This window comes from Bos taurus, chromosome 3 (genome assembly GCF_002263795.3).
Source record: "Bos taurus isolate L1 Dominette 01449 registration number 42190680 breed Hereford chromosome 3, ARS-UCD2.0, whole genome shotgun sequence".
Taxonomy (NCBI): Eukaryota; Metazoa; Chordata; class Mammalia; order Artiodactyla; family Bovidae; genus Bos; species Bos taurus.
This window is the reverse complement of record NC_037330.1, coordinates 56979031-56996877: the sequence shown is the minus strand read 5'-3', so window position 1 is coordinate 56996877 and position 17847 is coordinate 56979031. Positions and strand designations below refer to the sequence as shown.

Here is a 17847-nt window from a genome sequence, read left to right as displayed (position 1 = left end):
GAATTTCTGTGAGGCTTCCTATTAATGCCAAAACTGATACTTCTGGTCCTTGACCCACAGTTTGAATAGCAAAGATCTAGATCTAGACATGATTCTCAGTGGGGTGATGGAATCATATGAGATGCGTACTATAATCTTCCCAGGATGGTGAGTTACTTATCTTTAAATTAGCATTCCTACCACCCCAACAAAATCTAAATTCCTTACCTGGGCCAACAGGTCCTCCTTCTTGATCAGACCCTTGCCCATTGGCCATTGCTTCAGCCTTTTATTTGCTGACCACACTGAACTTTTGATTCATTGAATGCACCAAGCCTTTACCACTTCAGGGCCTCTGTCCTTAACATTTCTTCTTAGAATGCACTTCTCCTGGCCTCACAGTTGGCTTTATATTATCCATTAAGGTTTCAGCTTATTGACATCCTCATAGCAAAACCTTAGTTGGCCATCCTATTTATTAAATACTTCTTCCAGGTTACTGGGTACCATTATTCTTTCACTATCTTTCCTATTACTGATCTATTTATTTACTGTCTGTCATTTTCTCTATTATAATTTAAGTTTCTTAAGGGCAGGGACCTTGTCTGTCTTGTTCACTTTGTATCCCTGGGCTTAGAACCAGACCTAAGACATAGTTCAGTTCAGTCACTCAGTCGTGTCGGACTCTTTGTGACGCTTTGGACTGCAGCACGCCAGGCCTCCCTGTCCATCACCAACTCCCAGAGTTTACTCAAACTCATGTCCATTGAGTTTGTAATGCCATCCAACCATCTTATCCTCTGTCGTTCCCTTCTCCTCTTGCCTTCAATCTTTCCCAGCATCAGGGTCTTTTCCCATGAATCAGTTATCTCAAGACGTGGCCAAAGTATTGGAGTTTCAGCTTCAGCCTCAGTCCTTCAATGAATATTCAGGACTGATTTCCCCTAGGATGGACTGGTTGGATCTCCTTGCAGTCCAAGGGACTCTATAAGAGTCTTCTCCAACACCACAGTTCAAAAGCATCAATTCTTCGGCACTCAGCTTTCTTTATAGTCCAACTCTCACATCAATACATGACTACTGGAAAAACCATAGCTTTGACTAGATGGACCTTTGTTGACAAAGTAATGTCTCTGCTTTTGAATATGCTATCTAGGTTAGTCATAACTTTCCTTCCAAGGACTAAGCGTCTTTTAATTTCATGGCTGCAATCACCATCTGCAGTGATTTTAGAGCCCAAGAAAATAAAGTCTGACACTGTTTCCACTGTTTCACCATCTATTTGCCATGAAGTGATGGGACCAGATACCATGATCTTAGTTTTCTGAATGTTGCATTTTAACCCAACTTTTTCATGCTCCTCTTTCACTTTCATCAAGAGGCTCTTTAGTTCTTCACTTTCTGCCATAAGGGTGGTGTCATCTGCATATTTGAGGTTATTGATATTTCTCCCGGCAATCTTGATTCTAGCTTGTGCTGCTTCCAGCCCAGTGTTTCTCGTGATGTACTCTGCATACAAGTTAAATAAGCAGGGTGACAATATACAGCCTTGATGTACTTCTTTCCCTATTTAGAACCAGGCTGTTTTTCCATGTCCAGTTCTAACTGTTGCTTCTTGACCTACATACAGATTTCTCAAGAGGCAGGTCAGGTGGTCTGATATTCCCATCTGTTTAAGAATTTTCCACAGTTTATTGTGATCCACACAGTCAAAGGCTTTAGCATAGTCAAGAAAGCAGAAATAGATGTTTTTCTGGAACTCTCTTGGTTTTTCGGTGATCCAGCAGATGTTGGCAATTTGATCTCTGGTTCCTCTGCCTTTTCTAAAACCAGCTTGAACATCTGTTGAAGCCTGGCTTGGAGAATTTTGAGCGTTGCTTTACTAGCATGTGAGATGAATGCAGTTGTTCAGTAGTTTGAGCATTCTTTGGCATTGGCTTTGGGATTGGAATGAAAACTGACCTTTGCCAATCCTGTGGCCACTGCTGAGTTTTCCAAATTTGCTGGCATATTGAGTGCAGCACTTTTACAGCATCATCTTTTAGAATTTGAAATATTTCAGCTGGAATTCCATCATCTCCATGAGCTTTGTTAGTAGTGATACTTGCTAAGGCCCACTTAACTTCGCATTCCAGGATGTCTGGCTCTAAGTGAATGATCACACCATTGTGATTATCTGGATGGTGAAGATCTTTCTTGTACAGTTCTTCTGTGTATTCTTGCCATCTCTTCTTAATATCTTCTGCTTCTGTTAGGTCCATACCATTTCTGTCCTTTATTGTGCCCATCTTGGCATGAAATATTCCCTTGGTATCTCTAATTTTCTTGAAGAGATCTCTAGTCTTTCCCATTCTATTGTAGATACTCCATATCATATTGTATGTATTGTAGATACATAGTAGATAGTCTGTAACTTTTTGTTGAATGAATGAATGAACAAATGAACCTGCTTAGGTTCTGAAGGTAATTCTTAGCTGAGCATGATGCCAGGGTGGTAAATACTGGCAGAAGGAGTGCCTCTGATTGATAGTAGTAGTATTGAACAACACAGTTCTGAGCTTTAGTGCAGATAGTATATTATGTTCTTCTGCTGCTGAACCTTTATTATATGGTATCCAATTATTACTCGTTTTTTCTCTTTGCATAGAAAACTTCCTCTCCTCATATAACTACCCACGGCTGTACAGTGAATGTTTATTTTAAGTATATGCATGAGTAGGAGTTTGGTATATATAATTACCCAAGTTAATAGTAATGTTCACTCAGTAGGTAGTAATTACAAAGTTGGAATTTGACCAGGATGTTCAGGATGACATTCCTACTTTTAGATAGGGAAAACAAGTTCTTTTGTGATCACATTTAATCATAATGTTGAGATTACTCTTATTAAGAATATAAATCTAGATATAGTGTTAGTGAGAGGGTGCTTTCTCACTTTTCCTATTGTACTGGTTCAATTCTGGTTCAACTAGCAAATAAATCACAACACCCCTCCCTACATTGCTTGTGTTTTCCCTGAAGGCCTCTTCTGATTACTTGCTAGCCTAACTCTGCTTAAGAGTTATAAAATCTGACAAAAATCACAGTTTAAAATCTGCTCCAGGCTAGCCATAAAAACATCCCTTTTTCCTGTATTGTATCTAACTACTGTTTCTGAAACATCTTCTTGATAGCCTTTTGCAATCAGAGTATGGACATTCTCTTTGAATAAAGTCGCTATGATGACTTTATTTCTTTCCCCAAGAGTTTTCAGTGTCTTCAGATTCAGCTTCATTTGATACTATTAGTTTTGCTCCTTTTTACCCTTCTCTTTATCTTTCATTAGTGCCAAGTATTGTAGTCAGTAAGAATCCATAAAATGAACTGAGTAGAAGCTTGCTCACCTGATCTACATCTCCCGTTACTCCTGTCTATCCCAGAGCTTTATCTCACAGTCTTGGGCAGAATGCTCCACTGTAGAGGAAAACCAGAAGAAAAACTGAAAGTCAAGTGGAAGAGAAGAGACGAGAACACAGAAAATGACAGGACAGGGACTGCAGCTAGACTGATGAAAGGGCATAAGCGAATATGACCGATGAGAGGCAGGGAAAATTCTAGAGAACTCAGAGGATAAAAATTAAATGTGGCTAAATTAATACTTTGAAAGGAAAACTTTTAAAAAGTATGTTCTTCAAAGGGCATTAATTAGGTTTTTATGCCCTGGGAGATTACTTTTGAAGAGGAGATTAGGATGGTGTAGAATTTCAGCCATATGTAAATGACACTTCTAAATGCTCAGCCTTTTCTCCAGATGACTGTGAAGCACCACTTTAACCTTATTGACAGCATTTGTCTACTTAGCACTTTCTGCTTCCCTGTGAAAGGAAGGTAAATCTCAGCTCAGCATCTTTTGATTTATTGCAAATCAGCCACAGCTTTATTAATGAGATTTTAACAGATTGCTCTAGTTAAATATTGATTAGATGAAATAAAAAAAATACATACACATATATATTAAGTTTGTAGCTTTCAGTATTCTCTTAGTTGGAGATTAGAGAAAGATTCTGTGTGTTTGGAGACTAGCAATAATAGCAGTAGGGAATTCCACACTCTATTCTGGAATTCCCAGATGGTTTGTGCTCCCAATGCAGGGGGCACAGATTCGATCCCTGGTTAGGAACTAATATTCCACATGCTGTGCAGCACAGCCAAAAAATAAAATTAAAGAAAAAAAAAACTGTAGAGAATTTAATAACATACCTGAATATGCCTCAGAATGTATTCAGTCTAATAAGATTCAAAGTCCTACATTTAGACTGGGTCTCTTAGTTTTGACCAGCATTGTTCAGCAACCCTTGAGGTTACCCGGGACAATAAAAAGGCAAGAATAAGTCAGCGGCCATTGTCAAAAAATGGTTATTCAATACAAGAGATAGTGCACAGAGTAGATTGGAAGTTGAGATGATAATGAATGTAAGCAGGAAAATAAACAGTTGAGAGAGATACATCAACAGAGCTTTGAGATCTTGGAGGTTTGAATGTCTGGATCTCAGGAATTTCCTGAGCATTGGACAGAACCTGAAATTCTCAGTGTCCAAGTCTGTTGATCAGTATTATGATGTCAAAGATACCTGTCTGCTCCTCTTTCAAGTCGTCCCCCCCCCCCCAACCTTGTTTAAATTGGACAATAATAGATTAAAGAAATTAGCCAGTGGTATAGAAGGATGATTGGACCAAAAGAAAGTTTGAGATCGGTGACAGCAGTGAATGCTTCATGCCTTGTTCTGTTCTGCCTTCACCAAACTTCCCTGAGTCCAACGGAGGCACAACCCTTTTATTTATTTTATACTTTGTGTTTCTTGGAATGCTTTGGTTCCAGAGTGCTTCAGGCATCACTGTGTGGGCAGATGGAGGAGACTGAGTAGACGGGGGCATTACGCTCCCACCCCTCATTCTGTTTTATATGTTGTGGTAGCTTATATGTGTGTGTGTGTATATATGTATATATATTATCTATATATGTAGATAACCTTTAAACCACTGTTTTAGTTCAGCATACTTTTTTTTTTTCCATATCATGAAAGCATGATATGTAACTGAGAAGAAAGTAACTCATGAAAGTAACTGAGAGAGTATATCCTTGCTAAAGAGCCTCTATAGACCTCAGGCCTCCTTTGCAGGCACTACAGAAGGAGCTTCATGTTGATAAAACCAAGAGCTAGGTCCTGGGTCCATACGTGCTAAAGGCTTGCTCCTCAGTGTCACCCGCTGACCTGGCCATGCTGTGGAAACTTTTTAGAAGTGCAGAATCTTGGGCCCCACTCCATACCCGCTGAGTCAGAATCTGCATTTTAACAAGAGCCCCAGATGATTCATTTGCACACTGAGTTTGGGAAGCCCAGTAGCAGTGCAGATCTCATCCAGCTTCCAGGGCTCTTCACCTCACCTTGTAGGACACACAGCAGATGGAGTGTGTCTTTAGCAGAATTTAGTTTGATCTTGACCATCCTTTGGAAGGGTGGAGGGAAAAAGGACACTTGAAATTTATACCTGTCTTTCATCCCAGTGTACTATGATCCTCCAGCATTTGGCTTATATAACACTGTTTTCTCAGGTTTCAATCTGTCATTCCCTTTCATTTCCCTCTTATACCATCACATCCATTTAAATCTCAGCTTCTGAAGAGCTCAGCTGTAAGAGTCTTAAGCACCCTTGAACCACCATCTCCCATTCCTATTCTCTTTGCCTTGTATTTCTTCCTCATTTGGGACTGAAATACTGAAAATGATTTTCACAGAACCAAAAGCTTGTGTAACTTACCATTAAGTAGAAATTATAAGGGTTTTTCATATTCAACATGTAAACTTTTTTAAGGATTCAGTTTATGGATTAAGTAGTATTTTATTTTCTATTTCTTTTTCATTTGCCATTTGATATTTTTATTCTATTTGATGTCTTGAAGAACAAATAGGAAAGAACCTGAAATCTCAAATCACATGTTTATTTGGCTCATTCGTTTTGGTGGGGACAATTTGTAAATATCTGCTGAAATATAATTGTGTATTCTCTAATACAACATAATTTTGTTACCTACATCCAATTTTCAGATTTTAATAATGTGTGTGTATGTGTAAAATAATAATTTAAGGTTCTTTTCATTTCCCCTCCAAAAACCCCATTGTTTCTAACTCCATTGTTAGTCTTTGAGTTATAAATCCTCCTTCCAGAATCTTTCATCTTGCCTTAGTTCACGTCCTCCGACATAAGGGTGCTTCCACAGTTTGCCTACTTTGTTCCTACCAGTGAGCCTTATCCAGGAGCCATCATTCATGGCTATTAATTTATTGACTAACCTGGTAATAAGTGCTCCAGAATATCACCATGTGACTAACTATTGTGAAATATAAGTGAAGGATTGGTAAATTGTCAGAAGTAGGCGATTGACAGTCTGTGTCAGGGGCTGAGATCCCGGCTTACAGGCGCTTTCCCTGCAGTGTAGGGTGGTGGGCCCCACCCCTCAGCCATCCCCACACTGTCTCTAGTCTCCAGAAGAGATTCTTAGCCACTTGCTGTTGATCATGCAGAGATTTGATTATCAGAAATTTATATTATTTTTCTTTGAAGAATTATGTATCATAATTCTTATCATAATTCTGTTATAGCTGGTTTATCAAGTTCTATATTAACCAGTTCTTGAAACTTTTATATTTATACTTAAGTTGTTATATTAACTAATCTTTTGTATACTTTTAATTCTAGTAGATTAAAATGGTAATATTTAGATATTTTTTAAAATTTACCTTTTAGCTTTTTTATCAGCAAGTTGATGATATCTGCTCAACCATATGATATCTGCTCTTAGTGGTTTAAAGTCTTCTGATACTCATCTTTTGTTCACTAATTTGGTTTTAGGATTAGTTGATGTTTGTTTTAGTTGTTAGTCATTATAAATGTGAATTTTTATGAATAACGAGTCTCTAGGAAGAAGAGATTTGCATAGACTATCCCCATATTGAATTGCTACCTGCTTCAGCTTGTGTTGTTTGTATACCTCCACCCACCACATAAATGTACTCACTGTGCAGTATTGTAAATGGTTGCATTGTGCAATTTTGTTTTCAAGATCCTCTTTCACTCTTTTCTAAGAGCGGTGACAGTAGCTTCTCTATGATGCATTAGTAATTACATATCACACTATGCTTTTCTTAGTTGAAGCCTGTATTTCAAGCTCCATAATTGTCAGAGTGATGTGATCAGTTTTAAATGCCTAAATGAAAAGCATTTTGCTATCACAAAATTTTATTTTCTTTAAATTGTACTTAAATAATGAGTATGTTCTCCTTTTTTAGGTGCGCTTTGTAAAGAATATAACTTCCTGGAAAGAGATGAAACCAGGGTTTTATCATGGGCACATTTCTTATTTGGATTTTGCAAAGTAAGTTATACCCAGAATTATACACAAAAGAATGCTTTGTACTTTAGCAACCTAAAAAGGGATAAAGTTATTAAATAATTGCGATTTTGATTTTTAAAAAAGTACTGGCTTGCGTTTGCCACTTCAGATGTGTAATTTAAATACACCTTCTAGTGTTTTACTGCCCTCTAGTGTTCATAAATTGATTATTGTCATATTAATTTTAGAAATTTAAGGTAGATAAATTTAGGTAATGCCCTTTAAAATTTTTTATCATTATGTTTCTGCTTCATGTGCAATCAAATAACACTATTTTAGGAGAGTTCCAAGTTTTAACCTAGAAGCCAGTCGAATTATGACTTACCACATCATTGACTGAGAACAGAGAAAGCAAAGAAGCCATTACTCAGTTACTGATAACCCGAAGTGTCTGCTTCTCAGCCAAGACACACTTCCCCTTTGGCTACCTTGTTTTAGCTTTACAATTGAGATATAAAAAGACTTTTTTTAAAGTGATTTTTCTTTATAGTGATTTGCCTGAAACTGGACATAAATAACTAATTTTCCATGTTTTGGGGGAAGCATAGGATCAAGGTATTCCTGTCATAACTCTTTCAAGAAAAGTTAATAAAGTATAGGCCTTTGTACAGTATCCGAGCACTATGTGCCTCCCCCTAGAGTTTGTGCCACATTAAGTACTAATCAGAAGACTGATTAAAAGGAATATTCTAAATATGTATAGTTTGGTGAATCTATTTAAACATTTTTTTGTAGCACATAGAGTATTATTGTTGGAAAACCTCAAATGCCAATCTTTTCCGTAATAAAACTAATTTCAAAAACATTAAAAATATGTTTTTACATATTTTGTTGTGTGGACCATTTTTAAAGTCTTTATTGAACTTGTTAGAGTATTGCATCTGTTTTATGTTTTTGGCTGAGAGGCATGTGGAATCTTACTTTCCTGATCAGGGATTGAACCCACATTGGAAGGCAAAGTCTTAGCCACTGGACTGCCAGGGAAGTCCCCTACTTTTAAGTTATTTAATCTTAGATGCATTTGCTCAGTCATTTCTTTAGCAGTCATGACTTCAGAGTAATATATCCGCTTGTATTTGGCAACTTCACAGAGCATTCTGTGTAAAATCCAAAAGTTACATTGGTGTCCCACTATCGTTTCAGCGTTTCAAATTTGAAAAGAAAACAGTTGAATGAAATGGTACAGATCCACACTGATAATAAATCTTAACTTTTTTGGAAAGCAAATAATTAAAAGGAATCTCCCAAATGTTACATACATAAAACAGTATATTCTTGTTTCTAGTTCCTCCTACAGCACTCAGGATCTTTCAGTAAAATATTAGCTTTAAAGTTAGATGTACATTTTTCTATAAATAATTCATACAGCAATATTGAAAACATTTTATAGGCAGCTTTAAAATAAACTAATTATTTTTCTTTGCAGAGGCACTGAACCAATTTCATAAACTTCATTCATATGCATATTCCCTCAGGGCTGCATTATCCTTCAATTGAATGTTTGTTACCCTTTCACATAAATGATTTTTTTTCCCCCACACATAGCTTGGTTTCATACTTGAGGTTTTCATTATTAAAATAATATTGAGTACTTTTGCTTTTGGCTCTGGTGTATGCTAGCGTTCTTACAGTTGAAAAAACACAAAGTTCTTGGAAAGATTAATCTCATGTATTAAATACTGACATAAATGTTTAAGGATTTGAATATTTTCATAATATGTTTCATTTTATTGGAAGCAAAAAGTGTTGTGAAAAATTTTGATAGACTTTTACAAGATTTTAAACAAATACCTTAAAAAAATCAACTAGAGAAAATGTATTTTGATGTATATAGTCACAAACTATTTTAGATATAACTAGTATCTTTTAAAATGATTTTTAGTTTGACTGTCATACTCACAACAAGTAAGGAAGAGAGGAAAGAAACATCACCTTACCAGTTTTTAAAATACTTTATTCTTTAAAACATATTCTTGACTGGTGTAGTACCTTGTGGAGTCCATTAAAATACTTGCCTTCAAGAAAAAAAATGGTCAAATTCAATGAAAGAAATATTTAATCACATAGCTTTTCAATTGCCTTAGCAGAAACACTAAAAAGAGTACAAACCCGGGAAAACCTAGGCAGAAAGATGGACAAATAAAAATTGAAAAGTGCTTTCTAATTTAGACTGATCACAGGAAGCACACATGTTATTTGTAAACCCATATCTGCGCAAGCTATGTTTTGGTTATATTTATCTGGTTTTGTTTAGAACTTTAGAATAAGAGCAAATATTTTGGTTATGTTTATCTGGTTTTGTTTAGAAGTTTAGAATAAGAACAAAAATATCTTCTTGTTATAGTTGCATTCCTGTCCTGTCTTGTCTTAACCTTATCTCATTCCTTTTTGTCTTAACCCTATTCTTACATTTTTCAGCACATTTCCTAGTTCTTCTTTCCAAATGTCATTTGAGAAGTTTACCCATTTTTATTTATCAAAGCATCCAAAGAAGAAACTTTAGAGTCATTTTGAATCACCCTTTTCTTTGCCAGTGGATCTAGTCAGTCACCAGGTCTTTTTGAATGGCTTCTTAGTGCGCTGCTTTTGATACTCATCCAGTTGGGTGCATGTGTCAGTGGTTAGTTCCTTACTGGGGAGTAAGGATGGAGGCAGAACAATTTCTGTCCACCCACCAGTTTCTGGATACTTGGGTTTTTTCCAGCTTTTGCTGATTATGAGTAAAGTTGCCAGAACATTTGCATATAGGTTTTGTGTGGACACAATGTCTTCATTTCTCTTGTGTAAAACCTAGAAGTGAGATTGCTAGACGGTAAGACACTGCTAAGCAGTTTTCCCAGTGACTTTATTATTTTGCTGTATATCCTCACTAACTTGGTAGTGTTAGACCACCCCTCCTATTTTTAAAAAATTGTGCCATTTTAATAGATGAATGCTCATTTCAAGAAATAGTTATTTAAAAAATCTTTTGTTCTTCATATCATTGTCAGTGGGACCAATAAATACCAACAGGTTATTCACTATTTTTGAAACAAGACAATGGGAATTTACTGTAGCAGGTTTTGGAGGTTTCTAGGAATGTGTTAGGGATAAAAGAGTCCAGAATAAATGTGTACAGTCCTCCCTTGTTATTTAGTTTCCACATCTGCGAATTCATCTAACTGCAGATCAACTGTGTATCAGTGTCCCTTGTGTGAAACTGCTACTTAACTTGAAATGTTAAATCTAGTGTGAAGCATAAATCTCAAAGTGAAATAACTTCATGAAGACTCTTCAGCCCTCCTTCAGCTTCATCATCTAGTTATCAAGGTTCCTTTCAAATGTTCTGAGTGTGCACTTCTTTTAACTATTCTTGATCTTCATTCATCTGTCCGGGCTATATAGAGTGTGGGTGTAAAGAAATGTTCCTGGTTTGTCTTCCTTATTGTTATACCATGTATGCTAATACAGCAAGAATAAGGTTTCTTACCAACTTGCTGTTCAGATTATATTTTTCCCCTTTTGATCATCATTTAACATGACAGATTCTTAGGAAATATGTTCTCTTCCTAGAAACATTGTGTTCTAATGGGTCAATAATAGTTAAGTTTCCTGGAGTGAAGATGAATTTTCTACTGTTCCATCTGAGCCCTCCTGAGGAATTGCTCAGATGACTGGCCAGGGTTAAAGCTGAGTCTACAACCACAGAACGTATTTTTCCACTGGTATAAAACTACCTGGTTGGCCAGAGACGTAAATGTACAAACTTGTTTCCTTACTAGTTGAGCTGAATGGTCCAGTGCTGTTTTATCATGCCTACTTTCAGTTATAATTCTTTGCTTCCATGTCTACATGCCCATACTCTGACTTATAAATAATAACTCTTATCCATTTTCAGAATAAGTTCACATAGATTATCTCATTAAAAATTATGTTTCACACAGATAAAGGCCACCTAAAGCCATGCCCCAGAAAGTCATTTCCCAGACAGCAAGAAGATTTTGTCAAATGACATATGCCTCTTTCACTTCTACTTGGTAAGAATCTCCGTCTGTTCCACATTTCAGGGACTAGGAGAAAAGAGGAGGCATTGGTAGGAGAAGGCAATGGCACCCCAGTCCAGTACTCTTGCCTGGAAAATCCCATGGATGGAGGAGCCTGGTAGGCTGCAGTCCATGGGGTCACTAAGAGTCGGACACGACTGAGCGACTTCACTTTCACTTTTCACTTTCATGCTTTGGAGAAGGAAATGGCAGCCCACTCCAGTGTTCTTGCCTGGAGAATCCCAGGGACGGGAGAGCCTGGTGGGCTGCCGTCTATGGGGTCGCACAGAGTCGGACCGACTGAAGTGACTTAGCATTAGCATAGCATTGGTAGGAGATATTCTGGGAGGAGGTAATTCCCAAGGGGATAGCTCAGGTGGATCAGTGGCTAATAATAGAGATGATAAAAGAGGTGCCCAGGGAATCTCACAATCTAAGAATGGAGTCATTGCCCCATTGTCCTGCCCTAACCTGTTATAAGACTCTTGGCTCTTTCAGTTAAGGTTCAGTTCAGTTCAGTCGCTCAGTCGTGTCCGACTATTTGCGACCCTATGAATCGCAGCACGCCAGGCCTCCCTGTCCATCACCAACTCCCAGAGTTTACTCAAACTCATGTCCATCGAGTCAGTGATGCCATCCAGCCATCTCATCTTCTGTCGTCCCCTTCTTCTCCTGCCCCCAATCCCTCCCAGCATCAGAGTCTTTTCCAATGAGTCAACTCTTCGCATGAGGTGGCCAAAGTACTGGAGTTTCAGCTTTAGCATCATTCCTTCCAAAGAAATCCCAGGACTGATCTCCTTCAGAATGGACTGGTTGGATCTCCTTGCAGTCCAAGGGACTCTCAAGAGTCTTCTCCAACACCACAGTTCAAAAGCATCAATTCTTTGGTGCTCAGCTTTCTTTATAGTCCAACTCTCACATCCATACATGACCACTGGAAAAACCATAGCCTTGACTAGACAGACCTATGTTGGCAAAGTAATGTCTCTGCTTTTGAATATACTATCTAGGTTGGTCATAACTTTTCTTCCAAGGAGTAAGTGTCTTTTAATTTCATGGCTGCAGTCACCATCTGCAGTGATTTTGGAGCCCCAAAAAATAAAATCTGACACTGTTTCCACTGTTTCCCCATCTATTTTCCATGAAGTGATGGGACCAGATGCTATGATCTTTGTTTTCTGAATGTTGAGCTTTAAGCCAACTTGTTCACTCTCCTCTTTCACTCTCATCAAGAAGCTTTTTAGTTCCTCTTCACTTTCTGCCATAAGGGTGGTATCATCTGCATATCTGAGGTTATTGATATTTCTCCCGGCAATCTTGATTCCAACTTGTGCTTCTTCCAGCCCAGTGTTTTCTCATGATGTACTCTGCATATAAGTTAAATAAGCAGGGTGACAATGTACAGCCTTGACGTACTCCTTTTCCTATTTCGAACCAGTCTGTTGTTCCATGTCCACTTATAACTGTTGCTTCCTGACCTGCATATAGGTTTCTCAAGAGGCAGGTCAGGTGGTCTGGTATTCCCATCTCCTTCAGAATTTTCCACAGTTTATTGTGATCCATACAGTCAAAGGCTTTGACATAGTCAATAAAGCAGAAATAGATGCTTTTCTGGAACTCTCTTGCTTTTTCGATGATCCAGTGGATGTTGGCAATTTGGTCTCTGGTTCCTCTGCCTTTTCTAAAACCAGCTTGAACATCTGGAAGTTCACGGTTCACGTATTGCTGAAGCCTGGCTTGGAGAATTTTGAGCATTACTTTAGTAGCGTGTGAGATGAGTGCAATTGTGTGGTAGTTTGAGCATTCTTTGGCATTGCCTTTCTTTGGGATTGGAATGAAAACTGACCTTTTCCAGTCCTGTGGCCACTGCTGAGTTTTCCAAATTTGCTGGCATATTGAGTGCAGCACTTTCACAGCATCATCTTTCAGGATTTGAAAGAGCTCAACTGCAATTCCATCACCTCCACTAGCTTTGTTCGTAGTGATGCTTTCTAAGGCCCACTTGACTTCACATTCCAGGATGTCTGGCTCTAGGTGAGTGATCACACCATCGTGATTATCTTGGTCGTGAAGGTCTTTTTTGTACAGTTCTTCTGTGTATTCTTGCCACCTCTTCTTAATATCTTCTGCTTCTGTTAGGTCCATACCATTTCTGTCCTTTATCGCATCCATCTTTGCATTAAATATTCCCTTGGTATCGCTGATCTTCTTGAAGAGATCTGTAGTCTTTCCCATTCTGTTGTTTTCCTCTATTTCTTTACATTGATCTCTGAGGAAGGCTTTCTTATCTCTTCTTGCTGTTCTTTGGAACTCTGCATTCAGATGCTTATATCTTTCCTTTTCTCCTTTGCTTTTCGCTTCTCTTCTTTTCACAGCTATTTGTAAGGCCTTTTGCATTTCTTTTCCATGGGGATGGTCTTGATCCCGGTCTCCTGTACAGTGTCACGAACCTCAGTGCATAGTTCATCAGGCACTCTATCAGATCTAGTCCCTTAAATCTATTTCTCACTTCCACTGTATAGTCATAAGGGATTTGATTATATTTGATTATCAGTTAAGGTAGCAGGTATGTTTCCCTAATGCCTCCCAACCCTCTTCTCACTGGTGAGTACACTGTTCCACAGGAAGGCCTTTTGTAAGTAGCCAATTCACAACAGTTCATTTAACCTGATTCTAATATCCAACACCTGTCTCACATCATGCTAAACATTAATGATAAAGCTATGAACCAGAGAGAAAGTTGTCTTCCCTTATGGAGCATCTACTCTGATACCTAATTTGACAATGCCATTAGATTTGCAACAATACTGTTTCCTTTTCTAAAAATTGAGAAAAATTTTACTGCATCGTTGTTGATTTTATAGGCTTATGAGTTGCTCATTGAAAAAATATACCCCAAGCTCTAATCAACCAACTCACAAATTTAATAGAATAATGTTTTTCCAAAAAGTTCTCTGTTCAGTCCAGTTCAGTCACTCAGTTATGTCCAGCTCTTTGCAACCCCATGGGCTGCAGCACACCAGGCTTCCCTGTCCATCGCCAACTCCCAGAGCTTGCTCAAACTCATGTCCATCAAGTCAGTGATGCCATCCAACTATCTCATCCTCTGTCATCCCCTTTTCCTCCCGCCTTCAATCTTTCCCAGCATCAGGGTCTTTTCAAATGAGTCAGTTCGTCGCATCCAGTGGCCAAAGTATTGGAGTTTCAGCAGTATTCAGTTTCAGCATCAGTCCTTCCAATGAATATTTGAGACTGATTTCCTTTAGGATTGACTGGTTTGATCTCCTTGCAGTCCAAGGGACTCTCAAGAGTCTTCTCCAACACCACAGTTCAAAAAGCATCAATTCTTCTGGAAAAACTGTAACTTTGACTAGATGGACCTTTGTTGGCAAAGTAATGTCTGCTTTTTAATTTGCTGTCTAGGTTGGTCATAGCTTTTCTTCCAAGGAGCAAGTGTCTTTTAATTTTCATGGCTGCAGTCACCATCTGCAGTGATTTTGGAGCCCAAGAAAATAAAGTCTGTCACTGTTTCCATTGTTTCCCCATCTGTTTGCTTGAAGTGATGGGACCAGATGCCATAATCTTAGTTTTTTGAATGTTGAGTTTTAAGCCAAGTTTTTCACCCTCCTCTTTCACTTTCAGCAATAAGCTCTAAAGTTCTCTGTAGTTTTCAGTATTTCCATATGTACAAAAGATTTTAATGACTTAGACAAATGGCTTAATAGTGAGAAAAAGGACTGGAATTCAACAGAGTTGACCCCATTTTACACACAAAGCATTTCTTACAGAATCCAACCTGTTTGTAAATTAGAAATGTCCTGTTCAGTTACTTTTCAGTAATTCAAAGGCTGAGAGAAGCAAGTTGTATCTTGGCATCTTGCTTTTTTCTCTTCTGTGGTCTCTCTTCACTACTTATTTGCTAAAAATTTAGTATAAAATATTTATAGAATGTTTGTGTGGTGTAAGACATTGTAACAGGCAAAAGTAAGAGGAAATGTGAAACTGGTTAGGTTAGCTATGTGCTTTTTGGGTGCCTTTAAAAAAAGATTTTAGTAAGAAGGGAAATCTAAGTTATAAGTCCATGGAGTCCCAAAGAGCTGGCCATGACTGAGTGACTGGGCACACACACACACCTTGTTGATTACAGTTACCATGCTGTACTTTAGATTCCATATCATGACACTTCTCTGCTGACTCAGGCTCCCTCCTGATGCTTGTAGTGCCCTACAAGGCCCACGTGGTCTACACTTCCCCCGCCATCACCCCCATTTCTCTCCACTCTCATGCTCTGTCATTACCCCCTTCCTCATGCTGCCTCAGCCATTTTGACCTCCTTGTTGATTCTCAAAAATGCCCAGCACTTAGCTGCTTTAGGGCCTTCCTGCTTGGAAGTCTTATCTTCCTGGAGCACTTTCTCCCAGATATCGATGGGGCTCTCTTCTCATCACATAATAATAGTGCTGTGGTGGTTTAGTCTTGCCTGACTCTTGCAACCCACAGACTGCAGCCTGCCATGCTCCTCTGTCCATAGGATTCTCCAGGCAAGAGTACTGGAGTGGGTTACCATTTCCTTCTCCAGAGGATCTTCCTGCCCCAGGGATTGAACCAGGATCGAACCTGGGTCTCCTGCATTGCAGGCAGATTCTTACTAACTTAGCTATGAGGGAAGCCAAATATTAAAAAAATGTAATAATAGTGCTGCCTCCCTGGGAAACCCTAGTTTGAATTGTACTGTCCCCCCTTCTTAGAGAAGGCAATGGCACCCCACTCCAGTACTCTTGCCTGGAGAATCCCATGGATGGAGGAGCCTGGTGGGCTGCAGTCCATGGGGTCACTAAGAGTCGGACACGACTCAGCGACTTCACTTTCACTTTTCACTTTCATGCATTGGAGAAGGAAATGGCAACCCACTCCAGTGTTCTTGCCTGGAGAATCCCAGGGACGGGGGAGCCTGGTGGGCTGCCGTCTATGGGGTCGTACAGAGTCGGACACAACTGAAGCGACTTAGCAGCAGCAGCAGCAGCAGTCCCCCCTTCTCCCTGTTCTCTTTCACTGCATCATTTCTCTCCTTAGTATTTTTACCATTAAGATATTTTCTTATTAGTTTACATTCTGTCTCTTTCAAGTAGAATGTTAACTTTGGCAAGACGAGGAATTTTGTCTTTTTTTCCCCATTATTGTTTTCCTAATATTAAAATAGTTCCTGGCATGTATTAGATACACAAAAAAGTATATTTGAATGAATTAATTAATAAAAAGAATAGGGAAATGCGAATGGCATTCTAGTTAAGGAAGACAATGAGTAAAGGCATGTATTGAGAACTAGAAGTATGATATATTGGTGGGAGGTAGAAGAGGGGGACCTAATTATAACTGATAGATGATTTCTTATCTGTGGAGAGTTGAAAATAAAAATGAATCAATAAGGTGGGTCCCAAGACATAAGGCAAGCAGATATTAACAACCAAGCAAAGGAGTTTGGGTTTGATGTCAACATAAACAGTGGTATCTCAGGTTCCTAAGGAGAATGATCTTATCAGTGATGTTTTACAAAATATCAGTTGGGAATTGGCGTGAAGGTAAATTGAAAGGGAGAGAGATTGGATGCAAGAAAACTATTATTATTAATTACAAAGCCACGAATTATGGCAGTGCTCTAAGCAAGAGGCCTGCGAAGAGGGCAGTTGTCACAGGAAAGGAAGTGATGAAGACAGATCAAATCTGTGAAAAACCTACAAAAGAAAAAATCAGAAGAACTTGGTAATTGTGTTAAACGAAGAATAAAGGAAAGTGGAGAGTTGGAGTAACACTGAAGTTCAAGGCTGAGATAAGTGAGGATATGAGAACAGGGACCAGCGAGACAATTCTAGGGTCTACAGATATTGCTAAAGCAAACACCTTCTGTGTTCTGTCAACTCTCTTCATTCCCTAAGGAATGAATAACGCTGAAGACTTAATGTCTTTCACTTCTATCTAGTTTTTAAAATTAGCACCATAGAGGGTAAGCTCAAATGGTCACACTTGTATGGACTTCTGCCGTGTCCATAAATAACAGTTACTAGTTTGGTGGGCCAGAAATCAGAACTCATTGCTATATAAAATTGAAATGTTTTATGTAATTCTTGCTAGTAAAATTTAAGATTATTTGTCATTCAATTTTCCCCTCACTCTGTATCTTCATTTGTAATTTTAAAATTCTTACTACTTTCGGTTCAGTTCAGTCGCTCAGTTGTGTCTGACTCTTTGCGACCCCATGAATCGCAGGACGCCAGGCCTCCCTGTCCATCACCATCTCCCGGAGTTCACTCAGACTCACATCCATCGAGTCAGTGATGCCACCCAGCCATCTCATCCTCTGTTGTCCCCTTCTCCTCCTGCCCCCAATCCCTCCCAGCATCAGAGTCTTTTCCAATG

The 17847-nt window shown here is 38.7% G+C and overlaps 1 protein-coding gene across 7 annotated transcripts in view; it reads left to right on the top strand.

Annotated features, from left to right (window-relative positions):
* Positions 1 to 17847, top strand: part of HS2ST1 (heparan sulfate 2-O-sulfotransferase 1) — a 188368-nt gene that overhangs the window by 148098 nt on the left and 22423 nt on the right. For all 7 annotated transcript variants that reach the window (XM_024990094.2, XM_024990093.2, XM_015464937.3 and 4 more), the window contains one exon: positions 7308 to 7393. In XM_024990094.2, the coding sequence (XP_024845862.1) occupies positions 7308 to 7393 (86 nt within the window). The remainder of the gene's footprint in view (positions 1 to 7307; positions 7394 to 17847) is intronic.